Genomic DNA, 22,114 nt, shown 5'->3' with positions numbered 1-22,114 from the left:
CATCATGCATGATCAAGTATGACAGTCTGCCTCAAATGCATTTATCAAATTTTTTCCGCATCTTTACACAAAACAATCCTTCATCTTAAATGCAAAAGAGATTAATTATCTCTAATGGCATAATTATGAACCATAAATTAAAAGATAATGGATGAAAGACTCATGTATAATATTTCATTTTCTTCGAAAACTTTTACAACTCATTTAATAAAAAATGAGGCAGTTTAAAAAATAGGCAAAATCCATTGATTGTTAAATATCATTGATCAACTTACATTTAAATGACACGTTGATGTGATGCAGAAAGAAGAAATATTTTTCCAATCATAAAAAAAAGGGCTCAGGACAGACTGCTATCTTTATAATGACTGTATAACTATATATAAGCTCTACATACTTTTCCTCAGAGATCACTTAACAAATCTACTGAATTGGAATTTTGTTTTGATATAGTACCTATAATGAATTTTGCTGAATATCAGTAGAAATCTGACACTTTAGCCAAAATGTGCAGATGCGATATGGAAACTCTTTGATAATGAAGCAGTCCAACTGTATCAAATAATATAAACACTTCTCAAACAAAGACAACCACACATAAACAAAACAGTACTAACAAGAAATCTGTAAGCCAATGCTCACTAGTGATACTCAAATTGATGTAAAAATACAAGATAAGCAAAGTCGACATTTAACAGGAAGTTGATATCAAATTTGTTAAAAAATGAATCCAACCATATTGCATGCCTAAACAAAGAGTGTGTTCAAGTTTCAACCATGCATCTGAAATGAATGGTTACTGAGAAAACTTTGACCAAAACTTGTTAAAAAACTCAGTATAAAAATAAACAGTGTCTTTATTTAACAGGAAGTTGCAGTATGATTGGTACAAAAATGAATCCCAACAAATAGCATACCTATACACAAAATGCATGTACGAATTTCAAGCATCTGTGATTAACAGTTGCTGAGAAATCTTTGAAGAAAATTTGTTCGAAAATATTTAGTCTAAAAATAAACAGTAGTCATTTAACAGGAAGTTGATATATGATTGGTACAAAAATCATATGGCATACCTAAACAAAAAGTAAGTTAAAATTTCAAGCATCTGTGATTAATAGCTACTGAAAAAAATGTGACAGAAATTTGTTACGGACAGACTGACAAAAGGGTAAAACAGTAAATTCCACTGGGGTATATTAAATATCACAATGAAGGTGATCAAAATAAGAACACCTGAGATGAAACAAGCCAGTATCAAAAGGTGCCTTCAATTAACAACTCACTTTTCTTTTGTTGCTGTGATTCAGAATTTGAACAGGCACACATTATATGCACTGAAGGAAAAAATCAATGGAGTAGGTAAAGTGGGAAGAGTCACAAAATTCTGCTAACAAATTGATTGACAAGTAAATTGACACTCAGAAGAGGAAAAAAAGAACCAACTGTTTGGTGGTCTCTTAGAATCAATGGTCTTCTTGAATAGCAAGAAGAATCATCACAGAGGGTTTAGTAATCCAGGACACAAGTGGGATGTTCTTGTGAGAGAAAAACTGTGCACATCATTGACAGCCTACATTGTGGATGAGCAAAAGCAATTTAGGATGTAATTTATTAATAATCTTGGATCTTGTTTAAGGATTATCAAAATCTGTAAGTTATTTATGAATTTTTACTGGGGGGAAATGCACAATATCTATTAAAAAATACTCAAATACATTTGTTTAATCCATGCCAATTTATTGAAAGAATTAAATCATTTCATAAAAATGTTACAATATTGAATATTATCTATTACACCATTATTTAACAAATTCATTAAAATAACCTAATAGGTTTCCATTTCTGTATATTAAAAAAAAACACTAAAAATTTACATAAAAACTAACATACCAATATTTTCACAAATAATAATCATTTTTTTGAAAGACGCTGCTGCATAACTCTTCGTCTATTAATGAAACATTTAATAAAATACATTTCTTCACTTTGAAAGAGAAAATGAAAATCAAGTTGGTAATTATCAAAAGATTCCACCATAATTTATATCAGGAGAATAATTTCAATTTTAATTTGCCATTTGAGCATTTGAGTTACCAATATTAAAATGGCTTGAACTTTCAAAATAAGTATTAATGAGATTGGTGTATTTCCAATCCCTTCCAGAGATATATATTTAATCAAAAAAAGACCATTGCAATAGATTTGATTATATTCTTTCATTATTTTCAAATCAAAGTTCCAAGCTTATAGTAACAGTTTGAAAACAAAGACAGCTATATGAATCATTGTCTCTTTTGCATAAACCGAGTTAACATTAAACTAACTCGACATTTGGTTAAAATGATAATGCACTTTTGTTCAAGCATCTTGCTAAGTGGTTTGAAGAAAAAATGTCTTTTGGGAAGAATCAATTACTTGTTGTCTTCAAAGAAAGACAAACCTTACTGATACAAATGACATGTTGATCTTGGTCAGATTTTCACATACAAAGCTAAAATTGCGTGCAATTTAATTCAATATCTTTTCAAAATCTTTAAGACAACCATTACATGTATAACTAAGGCCACATAAAATTAATATTTAGATTCTCATCCTGATTTGCAAAAAATATGGGGTGGGTGGGCAGATTTTATTAGTTATTTTATTATTTGCTACAGAAATATGTTAAGTTATTAAAGTCCATAGAATGTAACTGTGGCTTCATCAATATTTACGGAATACAAATTTCCTTAGATTTCGTAGTTAAGTTGATTCATGAAAATAAATATTCATATAGAAGTGCAATTTCTTCAACCATAACGATAGGATCATTGGACACAAATTTATGGCTCTTTAAAACTGTGATTTTCATTGAATCCATGAAAACTGATAACCCATGAATATAAATAAAACCACAATACACAAAGTCTAGGGGCTAGGCAAAACAATCATTTAAATGCATGTATAAGAGTAATAACACTAATAATGCTAAATCACATGTGAAATTGGAAAATCTTAAATTCTGATCCCGATTGTAATTAAACTGATCCCCAACAAAGTTATATAAAATAGGAGTATATTATCACAATTCTGCAAGAATGTTAGGTTGTTTTGTCATTTTCAAGTCAAAAGCACTCGAGAAATTTCCAAGGAATATAAAATTTGAGAAACTTTTTCCAAAAGTGTGGAAGACCCCTATATATTAACCCATTTCATTCATTACAAATTAATAACACATTGTGTCGACATGGTCTCCCTTACCCAAATAAGATTTTGCATTTTTATTCATTATTTTACTTCTAATTACATTTTTGTTATGCTTTGACCTGTATATCTGATGTTACATTTCCCTTAACTAGGAATAAAAATATTATGACATTTGATAGTTTTATCGTGAATGAGTCAAAATGGCAATGTAAAATACTTTGAACTAGCTGCTAATTAAGTTAATCAACAGCTACATTGTATACTGCTTAAAAAGGGTTTGTTGGAAAAGGGGTAAGGAAAGAGAATAATGGTAAACAATCTTTTATTAATTGCGTTCAGCTTCGACAATACACATAAAAACTGGCAATCTTATATACCTCTTTTCATTGAAATTTACCTTTCTTGAGTTCATCAGCATGTAGTTATCTTGGACATAATAAACCTAATAAATCAGTAACTTTAGATCAGATCATTTATAACTTAAGTAATTCCAAAAGTATGCAAAAAATCAATTAAAAGTATTTTTATCATACAGAAATTATTCATGCAATCAGACTTTATAGCTGTTATCAAGCAAATACAATAGTGTCTTGCTAAAAAATTTTGTACACAATTTCAATCTAAAAAAAGAAGATGCATTTAATTTACAGCTTGACATTGTGACTATTAACCAACTTTATGATGTTATGCATGAATCCACATAAGACATATTTTTCGTCTTAATGATAGTGAAAACAGCTTGAAACATTGACATACTTTGAGATACCACTACATGTACCCAAGGTTATTCAGATCTAAGTTTTCAACATACCTGTAATTTTATATATACGACATGTAAGCTACATGTACATACTGTGTAATGTACTTGTGAGGTTACAAACCTATTCAGAAAACGTTAGTCCCAGAAAAAGATATTGATTTCTGCCCGCAAAACAGCTTGCCAATGGCTTTTAATTTCCTGTAAAATCAATTTTAATGTTGCTCTAACAAATAAAAATCAACTCTAAGTATTCAAATAACTTAATAACAAAATAACATAATCTATCACTCAGGTCACCTCAGGCAATCTATGTTCTATTTAAGGAAATTAATATTACTTTTAAATCTTGTGCATTGTATGTTTGAAGTAACAACTGTATATGCATGCTGTGTGCATTATCAGTGAAAGGGCAATTAGTTTAAAAGATTAACCAGTAATGGCTAGCAGGTCTCTTTTTACCCCAAGTTTACAATTTTTTACACCTGGAGCGTAATGAAGCTGAAAATGCAAACATAAGACAGTTCCATCTAAGGGCTATGGTACTCAGGTGACTGTCAATGTTTGTTGGACTCCTGTTATTGAGTCCAAGCTATTCCTTTCGACCAAAGAAATCATAGCCACATTTTTGTTGCCTAGTCTGGCAAGGGTTTGTTGGAACGGAGTGTACTGAGGAGGTCTTTTTGATCTGAAGATCTTATGAATTTAAGAAAGACCTTTTATTGCAGCTGCTTTGAATTTCTCGCATTTTCAAAATAGTGTTCTCTTACTTAAGACACACCAGTGAATGAAAATGATGAAAGACAACCAATGTAACACCTAGCCTCTTAGCATCAAAGAGGAAATAAAATGTTTCAGGAAACAGCTATCTGTTCTAAATGATGTAACATGATTTTAATTCTATTTTGCATTCTTAATGCAAATCATGAAGTTGTAAAAAAAAAAAAAAGTGCCTCAATTGAAGTTGTAACAGTCATGACCTGGCTTCAATCTGGAAATATACTTTGGACTATACAAAAACAAGAGGCCAATGATCCACATCGAGCAACAATATACACAATAAAATCAGTTTCATGGAGTAAAATACAAAATACCTGAACAATGTAGTATAATAGAATCTGATTAAAAAACACCCCTAAATCATCTTTGCTAGCCAAGGGTTTTCGGTCCACCTCGCTCCCTATAAACCCATAGCAGTTCTCATTACGAAAATTCGGTGACATGCTTCGTTTTATGATTGGCTGCAGCTGCAAGTAGCTGATCCAACTGCAGCATTGCAAATAAATAAATGAATAAACTTAAATAAAAACACAAGTGTGATTTTTAGTAAAATATTCCTAATTACCTCCACAAGGATGGTCTAGACTCTACCCAGATCACTTTTAAAAAATGGTATATTTTACTGCATGGGATTGAACAGAGATTTACAAACTTGTCAAGGCTCGTGTCATCATAGTATTGGGAATAAACATGGTGAATGAAGAAGTTGCTTATCCTGTTTGTATATTCGTCTCTTCTTATGGGTATTGCTTTTTAAAGGTTCAATGAGCAGTATTTTAGTTAATTTCTTTTGTCCGTAATATTCATGATGACGATACCAGGTTTTATGGTTTTATGGCATGAATGCTTTCATATTTTAGTGACTTATTCACTCCCAGTACAGGTCCCTACAAACACTATAAATAAAACATTCCTTGCTTTTACTAGGTTCTATCTTCATTCCTATTTAATAGCATCATTAAATATGTTCCAAATCTCACTAGTCAACATGTTTTCAAGCTGTATTTATGCCGTAGCATGTATCTTGCATATACCCGTTGTTTCATTCGATTAAAGTGTAAACATACATGAGGTGTAACTCAACTTTCTCACTAGTTAGTGCCACCGCATCACCAAGTTTTCGTAATTAGATCTGCTAAGGGTTTATGGGGAGCGAGTAGATAGAATGTTCTAACGTTAAAATGAGAGATGTCCTACGGACCCGGTTTAATGTAGCCTGGTCACGGTAAAATTATTCTTTCTAGGGAGCGAGGTGAGCCGAAAACCCTTGGCTAGCGAAGATGCCCCTGCATTTTCTTGATCATTGATCATTTTGTAACAGGATGATTTTACAGTCATATAACCAGGCATTGGTTTTCTTATAAACTGCACTGCCTCCTAATATCAAAATGACAGAAGAGAAGAACATGTAGTGTGCAAGAAGAATGGTCAATTTCCATAAATTCCACATCATGACTGAAAAATACTGAAAATTGGAAAACACTAATCAAATATATTGAAAATTTACATGTCTTACCATTGTATCCCCATTATATCAAAAAGTGCTTAGAGCTGTATGAAATTGCTACGCGTTTCATATCAATAAGCATTAATTGTGGGAACTCCCAGCAAATAGCTGTTCATACACTGTTTAAGTTGAATTTAATAATTGTTCTCACTTGAATATTTTAAGCTCCCAGCACTTTTTGAAATTTTAGATGTTCTTTCTACAGGTAAGAAACAGAAATAATTATATTTGTTTATGTTAAGCCCTTGCACTTTGCATTTTTTAGTATTATTCCTGGTTCATCTTTTTTCAGCAGTATCACGTGACAGGGTATTCCCAAGAGACTCAAAAATTGCTCATGCAATAACGAATTATCTAATTTGTATATCGATAAAATATCACTTTGTGGTAACAATTTTTGGTATAGAATAACAAGATTGTTCAAAACATTTTATAAGATAAATATAGCTATTTTTTTTATGGACGCCCTTAACATAGCTGAGTATATATTCCTATGTACAAATGTGACCCCCCCCCCCCCCCCATTGTGGTCCCACCTTACCCTCAGGGATCATGATTTGAACATACAAAGTTTCAGCTTTTCTGGCCAAATGGTTTTTGAAAGGATCAAGATTTTTGAAAATACCAAAAAATCTTTAACGATTTCATTTTAATTAATTATCCTTTGAGCCTTATTAGCTCAGGTGATGTCAATAACACACAGAAATGCTTGAAGGGCATTCAAAAACCAATACCGATAAATTAGCTGAAATCATATTCAAATTCAGAATTCTATGACAATCCCAGCAGCATTAATCCAGATGCAACTGAGATAAAATCCGAAGATTCTGAAACCAAACATGATCCCTTCAAATTTATCTCAAGGCAAGCTATATGAATACTACTGAGTTGATTATTATTTTCTAAAAATTTACTAATTAAACTAGCTATATTAATGGAAGACTCTTGTCTCATCTGACTTAATTAAACATGAACTGAAGCTGTGATTCAGGCAATTCATCCATATCATATCACTCTTAATCTCAAAAGTCACAATCATATTGTTTCAATTATCTAATGATTACCGTATTTTCCCGACGAATCGTCGATGCAGACGACTAGTCGAATTGCTCATTTTTAGCCAAAATTATTACAAAAACCTACGATACGTCGATTCAGACGACACGTCGATCTTATCACTTCAAAATGGCGTATAAAACTGCAGTAACATTATCAGTGTATGATGCCACGATGTCCCCGATATTGCTACCAATTATTATTAATGATTAACATTTAAACAATTATACTTTATACTTGTGCATCATATTTTCAAATACCAGCAACATCTACAAAGTCGCTGGCATTGTAAACAATTCCCGATATCGCGTGATGTGCAAAACTAAACTTACTATGACAGAAACATTTTATTCCCATGTATTAAAATAATCACCCACTCTGACCATCGCCAGTGTATTCGCCATTACGTAACCAGCCATTTGTTGACTCGGCGCGTGGTCAATGTTTTTTTAACAGTTTCCGGTGTCAGAGGCATGCACCTGTCTCGTGTCGGACTTCAAAGGGGGTACTCAAGTGCAGAAAGCTTAGCAATTACTATGAATTGATGAAACTTGTTTACTTTGTATCCAATAAATGCAGTTACATGCTATTGTTTTACATAGACACTGTTAGAAATAGATCGATCATTTGTACGACTTAAAAATGACGATATACGACATACATACGTTTCCTAAAAAAATTTATTTATCAATAATCAAAGAACTGGACGATTATTAATCAATGAATTATAATCACTCTTATAACGGTACTCTTTATATACACAGGGAGTGAAATTGCCACATAGATGTCAGCCTTAGCAAGATTATTAGCACAACGCGGGATCAGCCTACCGCATAAACAATAGAGTTGATAATTGCCGATTACGTATTTTAAGATTGATTTTGACCATAAAATATTTCTTACTTATACTTTCCACTAACAACTCTTTACTAATAAAATAATAAAACTTTAAAACATTCCCCGTACCTACTGCAATATTTTTTTTCCATTCAAGTTTGGTTTCAATTTTACTGCGCAATTTTATCTTCCCGCTATAGTGATATATGGAATCATGTGACAATATGTTTATAAAAACGAAATGGTAAAACTTTTAATTGATTAAAGACAATGCACAATTGTTTAATAACTGTTATTAATATGTATTCTAGTGTTAACAGATGAGTGAAAATGATAATAAATAAAGATGAACATTGAATTCAACAACGTAATTTTCAATAACACAGCCAGCTCAAGATGATTAAAACCAAGATTTTTAATACTATTTTTCACAATTTTCTGACCTCGAGCCTTAGACAAGTCAATCAAGACGATAAGTTGAGTGCTCTACTTCAGAGAAAAACAATACCGACTTATCGTCGGGAAAATACGGTAATTGAGGAAATTTGTTAACAAGCATTTCAATTTGTATTTTTACACTTTCTACAGTACAATAAGACACCAAGAATCAGTTTAAAATACTATATACCAGTAGTAAATTTATGTATCTGATCAATTAGCCAAAATATTGTTCTAAAAAACAAATACCGGTATATTTCAAAGTGAAATTCCATCCATTGAAATTACCGTACTTATTTATCATTGTACACAAGATAAGGCAAGGGGGAGGGGGTGTAAATATAAGCACCAGTCAAGTCAAGGTTGACAAGAGGTAATCAAAGCTAAGATTTATTTTGTTTAGATTCAGGATATTAGAAAACCATGAATTAAAAAGATAACACAATAATATTTTCATCAGTGAGAGCTAAGGGGAAGAAAGTTATGTCACACATTCTAATAATACCTAATTCATCTTCATTTTTTCAGACTGATGTCAATATTTTTGTGACAATCATTCAGTATTGCACCAATTTTTGAAAAAGCATCGCCTTGATTATCAAATGATCTTGTTCTCCATAAACAAAAAAATTACCAAACTATTGTGACAATTGGCTAGCACCAGAGCAATGGCTCCACAAATGTTTGGCAATTTACTAATTATTGAAAAGCATGAATGCATGATAAAAATTTCTCACAATTAATAACACTGAAAGATATTTTATCCCTATTTGCTTCCTATAGGAATTGCTTACATACAACTCATTTTGACCCCTTTAACCACGCCATTGCAAAGATCATCTAACTATATGTACGTAGTATTGTGCCAAAGGATCGGTTTAATTGATATCAAAGTTGCATCTAATTCTGAAATGCTTTATTTCAAGTGATGCATATGTGAGTAAAAATGTGAAGAGGAATTATTTTTATATATCACATACAAAGAAAGAAATTAACAGGGTATTCTATTTGCAAGCCTCTGTGTCCAATTCTAAAAAAAACAAAGATACAGAAGATATAATGAATTTTCCATTAATATATGTGGCCATTTATTTTCAAATAAAAAGAAAATTAATACTATCCTGGCCATTTCTAGTTCATGCTATTTTACAAGATGAAAAGAAAGATCTCAGGATGAAATTTCATTTTCTATATTTTCAGAAATGACACTGTTTGAAAAAAGGGTTCTGAAAGTATCAAAATTCAATTTCATGTCGCATTTATGACAAAGAATATTGAAAGAACTGTAATAAATGTTTGTTTTAAAATGAATCTGTATTTTACAAACTGGCAATTCTATGCAACACTTTGAAGTCCCAAAGTGAATCAAGACCATTGTATGTGCATTGTATATGTGATGTTCAAAATGCTAGAAAACAAACTTTTTGTAGAGAACTTTTATCTACTGAAAATAATTATCAAAAAAAACCCTTAACGAGGCCAGGTTTAATTTGTTCTTCCCTAGATTTTTTAATGAAATTTTTTACATGAATTTCTACTGATATATTTATTATTTTAAGATAAAAAAATAAGAAATCTAATCACCACACCGTTTGTTTAAGGGGTCATCTCAAAGTTCGTTAATTTTTAACATAGGACCCTATGGGATTTTGCTTGAAATGTATCAATTTTGCACATTTTTTACATTTTTTTAAATTTCTGCCCTCTGCCCTAGGGGTTTCTTTTTCTGTTCTACATATTAAAGTTATTGCTAAAAGGCATCAAATGGTCAAATAAAAAAAACCTTTTACCTCCTGGTTTGTTCCAGGGGTCTTATCAAAGTTGTTTTTTGTATGCCAAATTTCCCAGATTTGTCAGATAATGGCTATTTTTTATTTGACAAAGGCAGTAATGGTGCCTGCAAGACATTTATGGTTATTCCTCAATATAATATCAATTTTACACATCAAACGAGCTATTTTCAACAAATTTCGCTGAATATCTGCAGTTGAAACTATCACGTCATGGCGTCAACCAAGCAAAAAGATGACGTCATAATACAAATGAAACGCTGTGTGAAAGCATGCATACTCGATCTGTACTCAGCCTCGTTAATTAATGGCAAATGGGTAGCAAATATAATTCACACAATTAAGGCATAATTGTTAACTATATCATGATTGATAAAGAAGAAATACTGTATACAAAACTGTTTCCATAGAAAACAAGATGATGCTCGTTATTTTTTCTTTATTTGAAAAAAAGTATTAAACTATGATGCACTGTTCCATTTAAATGACCTACCGGTATCTGATAAAAACACACATGTGAATTTGTCTTATTTGGGGTAGTAAAAGCCTAACATATAATATATTGAACTGCAAACCTGTTGGTGCTGTTAAAAAATTTGTATTATCTACAAGAAGATTTACTTATAACATTAATTCAATTATTTACTGTAAGTTTTGTTTCCTTATGTATAGAACATTAAAGGCAATCAGAACTTCATAAGTTGTAAGATTTTTTGTGCAAACCTTTTCTTTATAATGTATATTATAATATGCAATAAAATATAGTATTCAAAGCAAAAAAAGAAAAATTAAATACTCCGATATTACATTTTCCCCATCTGTTGTTGACTGTTGTGGTTATGTACCACATTTAATTGCATTAAAGTTTTAATGTAACGTATGAGGCACAATTAAGGTGGTATGGGACGCTCATGTTGTGACATACTGTTTATTGAAATAAACAATAAAACCAAGTGTAATTATATAAGTCATAAGTTTCTCTCCCATATTGTCACCTAACGGCATACTGCAGTGGGTGAGAGGGCTTACTATGAAACTGTAAGTAATGAGTTCGAATCCCGCTGTGGATTTTACAATTTTTACCTCTTCATATATTTCTAAAAGCTATTTTTTGGTTAACTATTGTAAAATTAGAAAATTCTAAACCGGTATTAAAACCAGTATTTTAATCATAATGTTCTTTAATTTACATTATCATCGACAGATATCCCATACCATCTTAAGGACAATGCAATAACCCGAGTCAATTAAAAGATCAACATATCAACTACCTGTTTGTCACAATAAAGAAAAAATAATATGTTTTGTTTTATCGATGCCACTGAACAGTTGTCATTTTACTTTTTCAGATGATGGCTAAATGCAAGAACATTAGTAATGAGAATTTCTCCATTGAAAACAAATCCATGGAGTGGATTCTAGAAAAAAACATGCATTTCATTTTCATGGAGATTGGAGTCCCAGCTGTGAGTGCCTTTGGATTGGTCGGCAATGTGCTTAGTTTACTTGTGCTAACTAAGGAGAAAGTAAACCACTGTTTGACTAGGATGGAAAAATCTGCTCATATAGGATTAATTGCCTTAGCTGTCTCTGACTTCATGTTCTGTCTGTTAGCCTTGCTGTTCACAATTCTTCCACCACAGGAAACATATCTTGAGCCAAACGGAGTAATGTACTACAGGTGGCTTGGCAGTGGTTTTATCACATTTTTCATCATTAACAGTACGTGGCTAATTGTTGTCATGGCAGGAGAGAGATATATAGCTGTCTGTCACCCTTTCAAAGCTAGAAAACTCATATCACTGAAAAAAACAAAAATTGCCATCTGTCTGGTCTATGGGATCTGCATGATTTCAACAATACCTTTATTTTTTGAGCAAGAAATTGTGGAAATAATCTGTGTTGATGGCTCAAAGCAGTACACAATTGAAAAACGGAAAAACTACAGTGATCACACTCGTAGGATGTTATGGTCCATTATATTTGACTTCATTCCAAGCATAGCTTTGTTGTACTTTAACATTTGTCTGGTATGGAAAATTAAAAAAGCGAAAAAAATACGGCGGGAGATGACTCAGGGTCAAGGAAACAATCTAGTTATGTATCGCTCTTCATTAAAGAGCACAGATGACCAAGGCACTCATTCCTCCTCCAGATCTAATAACAGCTGCAATGAATATCGTAAAACAGATCTAGCAGAAAACTCTCTGATAAGTACCAGTACAAGACCAGGAACCATAACTCGCCACAAGAGGGGATCAGACAGTGCTTTAAACAGTGTAACAGCAACTTTGGTAGCTGTGGTCGTTCTCTTTTTGATCCTTGTTTCTCCCTCTGAAGTTATCAAGTTCATTTACGCTAAAATTTATCTTATAGACTGGATTGGTAAAAACAAGCATTTCCATTACTACAAAATTATACTACATGTGACAAACTTTATGCAAGCGTTAAATTTTTCTGTTAACTTCATCTTGTATTGTGCTGTAAACAAATCTTTTCGTAAAACTCTCCAAAGTCTCATTTGCATCTGCCAGCGACAAAGACCAAGGACCCAATACATCAAGAGAATTCCAAATCGCATAGCATAATGAATCAAAGTGAATTTCTGTACACCCGCTATTTCAAGATGATTGGGACATTCTAAAGACTGTTCATTTTGTTTTCATCATACATGATTTTCCAAATCTACTATTATCATCTTGGTTGCTGCATCTCATTTATCGTCTTACAAAATATCTTGTAGCCTTTCTACCGCAATTCAGCAGAACTAATAACATGTTTTATGATGCTACATAATTGCTTTGAAAAAGATTGTATGTTCTTAACTGAGATGATCTTCACTATTAAAGGATAATTGAATTTTTCAAAGTAAGTGAGATGTCTTTGTTGTCTATAACATTAGAAGCCTTTGAAGGATAAACAAAGGAAAATTGATGTAGCTATCAACTGTTGCTTAATAAAAATGTTCAGAAAAAATCTTTTCATCCTGTGTGAATACATTTAAGGTCAAGATCTAGTAAATGAAAGGTGCCTGCAGGTTTATTAAATTTAAGATATAACTTCTTTCAATGATGCCTCATAACAATAACTTTGTTTGATAATCTCCCCAAAAACAGAATTAAACGAGCTCTAGCCTTCTTCTTTAAAATGATGTCAAATTGAATATAAGTATCAGAATTACTTTTCCCATGATTAAACATAGAATGTCAAGAAATTGTTTAATTTTCTACATAATTCCTTTAAAGGTGTAAAATACGGGAAAAAGATTTATACGGTAATACATAAAATCGCAGACTATTCAATAAAGTAATTGTGCAATCAGGCAATTGCACTATGAATCTCTCAGAATTTACTGAATTCTTTTTGTTTTTACATATTATATGTATTGAATTATATGTCAAATTAAAGAAGGGATATAATAACGTGTCACAGAGGTAATATTCTATTTTTAACTTATTACGTAACTTCCCCCACTGCTGAAAGTGCAAATTTTTTTCAAAATGTATATCATGAAAAATGATCATTCAAGCTCATGTTTAAAGCATAATTATTCAGGAGAGTTTTCAAGCAAACTTACATTTCTTTATTCAAAACAGACGACTAACTCAAAAAATCTCGGAGAGTCGCGTGCTATAAGCCCGAACTGTCAGTTGAGCCGATAACTGGTCTTAGCCGACAACTGGTACAGTACCAGTATATCATTGCTATGCAATTGTCGAGATTCAGTATAGTGTCATTTGAAATATGTGTGCATTTAAAAACATAGGTAATCATAGATTACAAGGCTCACCGAGACGAGGCATCACCTTTATGACATAATTATTAGTCAGTTTTTTTATACATGTGTGAGAATAGAGAAGAAGATTTTTAAACAGTATATGCATTAACACTATATTGTCATACTGCCCCCCCCCCCCCCCCCTCATGTCCTGAACCCCTAACCCAGGGGCCAAGAATTTCACAATTTAGGTAAAGGAGATTGTGGATATCATAACCATGTATTCAGTTTTTTGCCCACATGTGTGGGAGTAGAGAAGAAGATTTTTTAAGATTTAAAACATATATGGTCATATTGGCCCCACCCTAGAGTCTGAACCCCTGACCAAGGGGTCATGAATTTCACAATTTTGATAGAGGGCCTCATGAACATCATAACCATGCATTTAGTTTGTAACAAATATATATGGGAGTAGAGAAGAAGATTTTCTAAGATTTAATACATTTTTACTACATGGCCATATTGGCCCCACCCTAGAGCCTGAACCCCTGACCAAGGGGTCATGAATTTCACAATTTAGGTTGAGGGCTTCAAGGACATCATTATCATGCATTTAGTTTTTAACAAATATATATGATAGTAGAGAAGAAGATTTTCTAAGATTTAATATATTTTTACTATATGGCCATATTGGCCCCACCTTAGAGCATGAACCCCTGACCCAGGGGTCATGAATTTCACAATTTAGGTAGAAGGCCACATGGACATCATAATCATGCATTTAGTTTTTAAAAAATATATATGGTAATAGAGAAGAAGATTTTCTAAGATTTAATACATTTTTACTATATGGCCATATTGGCCCCACCTTAGAGCATGAACCCCTGACCCAGGGGTCATGAATTTCACAATTTAGGTAGAAGGCCACATGGACATCATAATCATGCATTTAGTTTTTAAAAAATATATATGGTAATAGAGAAGAAGATTTTCTAAGATTTAATACATTTTTACTATACGGCAAGATTGGCCCCACCCTAGAGCCTGAACCCCTGACCCAGGGGTCATGAATTTCACAATTTTGGTAGAGGGCTTCATGGACCATGCAACCAGTTTTTTCCTCACATGCGTGGGAGTAAAGAAGAAGATTTTTAAAAATTTGGCTTTTTTTGCATATTTGGCCCCGCCCGTGGCACCCCAGGGTCGGTAGAGCCATGAATTTCACAATTTAGATTCTTCTTACCATAGAGATGCTTCACACCAAAAATGGTAATGATTGGCCTGGTAGTTTTCAAGAAGAAGTTAAAATTGTAAACGCACGACGACGGACGAAGACCAATTGCAATAGTTCACCTGAATGACTCAGGTGACCTAAAAACCTGTATTTATTACGAAGTATGTAATAAAATATCATATCATAATATATGAAAATTTTATACAATATCATATCATATAACTTTTAACAATATCTTATTTTTTTTTTACAATATAATATATGATACATTATTGTATAATATAAAACAAAACTTATCATATCATACAGTACTATATCATAGGAATCATGTTATATAATTTTTCAACAAACAAGTCTATCAAGCAGGTTTGAGTGAGGTAGGAGATTTTTTTTAGCATTTTTAGCTCTGCATCTGAAGCTACCTCTACGAATCATTTATATTATAGTTAAATCAACTATGCAAGTATTATTATCTATAAAACATGTGACCTGTTCCAAAAAATTAAACATAATCCAGCATCCAAAACCTATGGCTCAGATTCAGCATCTAAGACTGTCAGTATCATAAGATGCACCATCCGTGCAAGTTTGGTGAAGTTAGGACCAGTAATAACTAAGATATAATCATCAGAGGGCACCTGTTCCGAAAACTTTAACCAGCTCCAAAAACTTTAACCTCATCCAGCATCTGAAACCTATGGCTCAGATTCAGCATAAAAGCAGCAGTACCATAGGACGCACTATAATCCATGCAAGTTTGGTGAAGTAAGGACCAGTAATAACTTAGAAATTGCTATCAAAGAGTACCTGCACCAAAAACTTTAACCAGCTCCAAAACCTTAACCTCCTCCAGCATCTGAAACTGATGGCCCAGATTCAGCATCCAAGTTTTTCAAGTCTATAAGTAGGTCCAGATGCATCATCCATGCAAGTTTGGTGAAGATAGAACAAGTAATAGCTTAGATACAGAACCTGCACCAAAAACTTTAACCAGATCCGGACAATGACACCGACGCCACCTCCGATGCCGGGGGTATAGCATAAGCTCCCCCAGACTTCGTCTCCGTGAGCTTAAAATCAAAATTTTATGATTTAATGGCTCAACACATCAATTTTCATTTCAAACAAATAAATAAAAGTGCTTAAGTTGAGAAACTGGAGGACAATTTTGAATTAATCTATAATGCAAAAGTTTTTTTCCTATTATGCATACATACTAAAAAACAAAGTGCAAGTTATTCATGCTTGTTTACACATGAGATTTAAAGGACTCGAAACAAAATCAATCATTAATAAAAGTTTCATAAAAAAAACCTGGGGGAGTTTCCTTACCCTGAAGGAGTAATTTTAGGTTACCCAAACCCTCTTATGATCATCCATCGATGAAGTCAAGTTCAAAGGATCTATTACAATACTCCCTGACATGTCAATTACCACATTAATTTTACTGCTGTTTATGATTAAAAACATAAATAACAGTCTTTAATAACTAAGAAGTAAATTAATATCAATGCTAATAAGTGAATCATTCATTGTAGCTTTTAGCAATCATCTTTACACTCAGGGATGCACAATCAATTCATCATTGCCAAAAATAGGACAAATTGGAAGTACCCAGGCTAGAAATCACTGTCATCATCCATGTCAACACCCATGTGATTCTCTACAACTTCATAATTTGAATATTAAACAAAAAAGGAGAGAGGAGATAGCATAGTCTTTGAATAATAATTGCATGCTTAAGGTTTGTCAACCCTCTGTAGGCAAAAGAAGAATTCTGTTACATCGTAATTATATAATGACTTTTTAAAACAGTTCTTAATCAAAACAGCAATGTTCAGTTTCAGCATATACCTTGCAATGGTTCATTTATTGATGGTTAAACTCTCATCAGGGAGTCAATGAACCTGTAGCTTAAGGACACAGGAGACATTCCTCAATTCTATATATTTTTTCTTGATATGATATTCCTTATTTATTAACATTTTAACCTGTTAATTCCCAAAAATTCAGGGTACATTGCCAGGCTTTTGGAGCTATAATATTTAGAATTTTCCTTAAAATAGTATGTTAAATGCATTTGAATGCTTATAAATAAAGTAATAATATACATTCTTTTCATACAGCCTTCGGCATATCGGAGTATCAATAGCATAATTCTTGACTAATTATACTCGGGCTCGCTCTTCAAAGAATTCAAACCATGTGACGTCAGTAGTATATATAGCACCGCCATGTATCTATCACTCATATTTTTTCTTGGCGCACTTCGTGCGGGCTCAGCTTAACTTACGGTTTGTTATCATATTAAAACTGAGACGTTGTCTTTGTTAACACGTGGTTCACGTGTTTGTTCGTTTTTAAAGACTTAACTGCTTGAAATTTACGCTGGTGTATATTTCTTATACACACGTGGTTCACGTGTGAATTTCTTTGTTGACATTTTTACATGTCATCTTGTATCGAATCTGGGGACGAGGTCCTCTCTATAATGGCAGACTCTGATAATGATTCGTTTGAGGGTTTCGATAGCGATGCTATTCGAGAAGCAGAAAAAAGACTAGCTAAAAAATTGAACGAAGTTAAAGCAGTTACTAGAGCTAATTCTGCCACAGGTTCTGTGAGCAAAGACTTAAACAATAATGGTAATGACCAGAGTGAATGTGCACCGGCGAGGCTGGTAGCAAGTTCTAAAGGTACAAAACGAAAGAAAGCAAATGGCAATAAAAATAAGACAAAGAAAACGAAGAAAGATGATAAGTTATCTGGTAAAGATATTACCAATGCACTAGTAAACATGGGTCAAGATGAGATAGATAAGTTTAAGGAACTCATGGGCATAAATGATTTAATTGGTTGTATTTACAATTTGCAACAAGATAGTGCAAGTACAAATCAGTCGATAGAACACGAGAGCATCTCTAGTGAGAATGAAAATCAAAACGAGTTTGATTTCTTTGCTGATAATGAATCAGAGAAAGACATAGAATTAAGTGATTGGGCAATACCAGATTGGTTTAGTTCAGATAAGAAAGGGAAAGATATTGATTCTAAACTGGCAGAAATGGTCAATACTTTGTGTATTAAAGAGGATGAGACATCAAAAATTATTGAAGATAATCCAAGGCCAGCTAATTGCAATAATTTAGTAGCACCTAGGGTCAATACGGACATATGGAACATTTTACCAAAATTTGCCCAGAGTCGTGATTCTGGTTTTCAAGCAGTGCAAAAAACCATTGTTGCTGGTATTACACCTATACTCAGAATTGCTGAAATGATGAAGACAAATGATAAGTTCAAAGAGATAAGAAATCTGTTAAAACAGTCAATTATCGTGTTGTGTAATTCCATCTACCAAATTTCTCAAAAGAGACGATTTTTGATGAGAAGGGTTTTACCCAGTAGATTCCAAGACATATGTAATACATCTCAGCCCGTATCAGAACTTTTGTTTGGGGGCGATATTCAGAAAAAGATCAAAGAATTGTCAGACTTTGATAAATACAAAAGAGACAGGCCAAGGAACAACTCTTTTTATACTAACACAAGAGGAAGAAAGAATTACCCTTACAATTATAATTATGGTAGAGGTAGAGGATCAAACAGACCTTTTTTAGGGGGAAGAAATGCATATGGCAGAGAGATGAGAAATGTGGACAGAAGAGGAAAGAACAGATTTTAGAGAAAGATGTGATTAAGGTAGGGAGACTAAAAAATTTCGTTCATGAATGGAAGAAAATAACCAATGATCAATGGGTGTTGAAGACAATTCAAGGTTATGAAATTTCCTTTAATGAATTACCATATATCAGAAAAACAGACCTTCTCAAATAGCTTTTGATACATACGAAACATCTCTTGTTAATGAAGAAGTGACTGAATTGTGGAAAAAGGGGGCAATTAGAGAAATTGACCTTTGTGATAGTCATTTTTTATCTAATATATTTGTGGTTCCAAAGAAAAATGGAAAGCTTAGACCCGTTATCAATTTACGATCTTTAAATGAATTTGTTACATATGAGAAGTTTAAACAAGAAAATTTGGGTCAAATTTTAAATCTCATTCAAAAAGGAGATCATTTTTGTAGTGTGGATTTGAAAGATGCATATTTAAGTGTACCTATTGCAAATGAATATCAAAAATATTTATGTTTTCAATGGAAGGAAAGATTTTATTGTTTTGTCGTACTTCCTTTTGGATTGTCTTCAGCACCCAGAATTTTTACAAAGATATTAAAGCCTGTGTATGCTTATTTTAGATCCATGGGTATCAGATGTACATATTATCTAGATGATTCATTAATAATGAACAAAAATATAGATGATTGTAGAAAGAATACTCAGATTATAATGAACACATTGAATACTTTGGGATTTCAAGTGAATCTTGATAAATCTGTGTCAGAACCCACTCAAATTATTGAATTTTTTGGGTTGATTATAGACTCCAGAAGTTTTATGGTATATTTACCAAAGGAAAAAATTGAGAGATTATTAGAAGTAGCAAGAAAAATAATGGAAGAAAGGTTTATTAAAATAAGAGATTTAGCTACTCTCATTGGATTAATTATTCATGCATGTAATGCCATCTCCCCAGGTCAACTTTATTATAGATCTTTGGAAAGGGATAAAATTAAGGCATTAAATAAAAATGACAAAGATTATGAAGGTCAGGCAACTTTATCTACTTTAAGTAGACTTGATCTAAACTGGTGGATAGAAAATATTGAGTTAAAGAATGGCAAACTTATTAGACTATCTCATGTAGATTACTGGATAGAGACAGATGCCTCTCTTAAAGGCATGGGGGCTGTATTTGGAGATAAGAATTTTAGCAAAAGTTGGTCATCAGTGGAGGAGAAATTTCACATTAATTACCTCGAATTATTAGCAACATATTTAGCATTAAAATTCTTCTTTAAAGAGAAACATAATGTTCATATTGGAGTGAAGTGTGACAATACAACAGCCATTGCTTATGTCAATAATATGGGTGGAATGATTTCACAAGATATGGATTATTTAGCAAGAAATATTTGGGAATGGTGTTTTAAAAGAAATATCTGGGTGACGTGTCAATACTTGCCTGGTAAATCAAATGAATTAGCAGATTATTTTTCAAGAGAAACATCTAGTTCAGCAGAATGGTCATTGAAACCAGAAATATATGAAAGAATTTTTGAAACAATATTTTTCTCCTGATGTTGATCTTTTTGCATCATTTGCCAATCATAAAATTGAAAAGTTTGTTACATGGAAATATTGTCCACAAGCATGGAAAATCGATGCTTTTTCCTTTACATGGAAGAATCTAAATCCATATATATTTCCACCTTTTCATCTATTGGGGAAAATTTTGAATAAAATAATTGAGGATAAGGTCGATAAAGCTATTGTAGTGTTTCCAGTTTGGAAATCTCAATCTTGGTTTCCTTTACTTCTCTCAATGCTCATTTCTGTTCCAGTTAGGCTGCCAAGGCACACAGATTTAATGACAGATGGAGAGCGGAAACATCCCCTCAACAAAACAATCTTACTAGCCGCAGCACTTATATCTGGAAAACATTGGAGAATCGAGGATTTCCAAAAGACATTAGAATCGTCCTGCTCTCATCATGCAGAAAATCAACAAGGAAGCAGTATGACCTTGCCTGGAAAAATTTCATATTTTGGTGTGATAAACGGAATAGATCTGCAAATGAAATTACTGAGAAAGAACTAATGTCATATTTGTTTAGTATCTTCAAAAATGGAAAATCATACTCCACGATAAATACTCATAAAGTGGCAGTGACTCAGACTTTAGCTCTGAACGATGATAAATGGAGTAAGAATTCTATATCTTTAACTAAGTTTATGAAAGGATTGTTCAACCTGAGACCATCTTTACCGAAATACAAGTTGACATGGGATGTGTCTAAAGTATTAACCTTTTTGAAAAGTTTGTTTCCTTTGGAGTCTTTGGACATTCAATTTCTCACATTGAAACTGTGTACCTTGTTAGCATTGACTACGGCGGCTAGAGCTCAGACATTAGTGTGTATGAATATTAAGAATATGTGTTTAAATTCAGATAGTGTTGTGTTTTATTTTACGTCATTGTTGAAAACATCCAGACCAGGAAGGTCTTATTCTATTTCATTGCAAAAATATAGTGATAAGAAATTATGTGTTGTGTCGACACTTCATGAATATCTCAAAAGAACGAAGAAAAGGAGAAAGTGTGATCAACTTTTAGTGTCATATAAGACTTTCAATAAAGTATCTACTAGTACAGTGGCAAGATGGATCAAAGATGTTATGGGAAGTGCAGGAATAGATATCACTTATTTCAAAGCACACTCTATTCGTTCAGCTGCATCTTCTTCAGCATTAAGGAGTGGTGCCTCATTGACGGATATACTTAAAACTGGTGACTGGTCTTCTTCCAAGAATTTAAAAAAATTCTATTGTAGAGATACATGTAATGTTACAGCAAGTAATAACAACACAAAAACATTTATGAATGCTGTTTTACAAATGTAGTTGTTGTTGACACAGTCTTAAATTGTTTTTTTAATAAATGGTTGATTTAATTTATTGTCAATTCTTTGAACATGCTATTGATACTCCGATATGCCGAAGGCTGTATGAAAAGAATGGGCCCCTCATCCAAGCATACCCTGGATGTGATGGATGAGGGACATTCTTGGAGTACAGCCGGAGGCTGAGGAGTATCAACATTCCCAACCCATGTGAAACATTCATGCCCGCCACTAGTTTCTAATTGACAATAAATTTTCTTTAAATTATGAGTGATAGATACA

The 22,114-nt window shown here is 32.7% G+C and overlaps 3 protein-coding genes across 4 annotated transcripts in view; 2 read left to right on the top strand and 1 right to left on the bottom strand.

The window, feature by feature from the left end:
- The window catches only part of LOC105327842 (ATP-dependent DNA helicase Q4), a 107,185-nt gene that overhangs the window by 46,023 nt on the left and 39,048 nt on the right, over window positions 1-22,114 (bottom strand). The gene's annotated exons all lie outside the window — the stretch shown is intronic.
- On the top strand, window positions 1,346-13,219 carry LOC117680722 (neurotensin receptor type 1-like). Its single transcript, XM_034443117.2, has 2 exons — window positions 1,346-1,653; window positions 11,704-13,219. Exon 2 carries the CDS (start codon window positions 11,704-11,706, stop codon window positions 12,940-12,942), a length of 1,239 nt encoding a protein of 412 aa, XP_034299008.2. The 5' UTR covers window positions 1,346-1,653; the 3' UTR covers window positions 12,943-13,219.
- LOC117682205 (uncharacterized) lies at window positions 17,416-21,931 on the top strand. 2 transcript variants are annotated; one of them, XM_066079991.1, is made up of 2 exons: window positions 17,416-19,008; window positions 20,778-21,931. In XM_066079991.1, the coding sequence occupies exon 1, from the start codon at window positions 17,756-17,758 to the stop codon at window positions 18,989-18,991; it is 1,236 nt and encodes a 411-aa protein (XP_065936063.1). In that variant the 5' UTR covers window positions 17,416-17,755; the 3' UTR covers window positions 18,992-19,008; window positions 20,778-21,931. The 2 variants fall into 2 exon arrangements, with proteins under 2 accessions (XP_065936063.1, XP_034305221.2); XM_034449330.2 differs by having other exon boundaries at window positions 20,774-21,931.

Source organism: Magallana gigas, chromosome 3 (genome assembly GCF_963853765.1).
Source record: "Magallana gigas chromosome 3, xbMagGiga1.1, whole genome shotgun sequence".
Taxonomy (NCBI): domain Eukaryota; kingdom Metazoa; phylum Mollusca; class Bivalvia; order Ostreida; family Ostreidae; genus Magallana; species Magallana gigas.
This window is presented reverse-complemented; position numbering and strand designations above follow the sequence as displayed.

Bases quoted from the DNA above. Each gene is read 5' to 3' on its own strand.
- LOC117682205 (XM_066079991.1), top strand. From the start codon at position 17,756: ATGTCATCTTGTATCGAATCTGGGGACGAGGTCCTCTCTATAATGGCA.
- LOC117680722 (XM_034443117.2), top strand. From the start codon at position 11,704: ATGATGGCTAAATGCAAGAACATTAGTAATGAGAATTTCTCCATTGAA.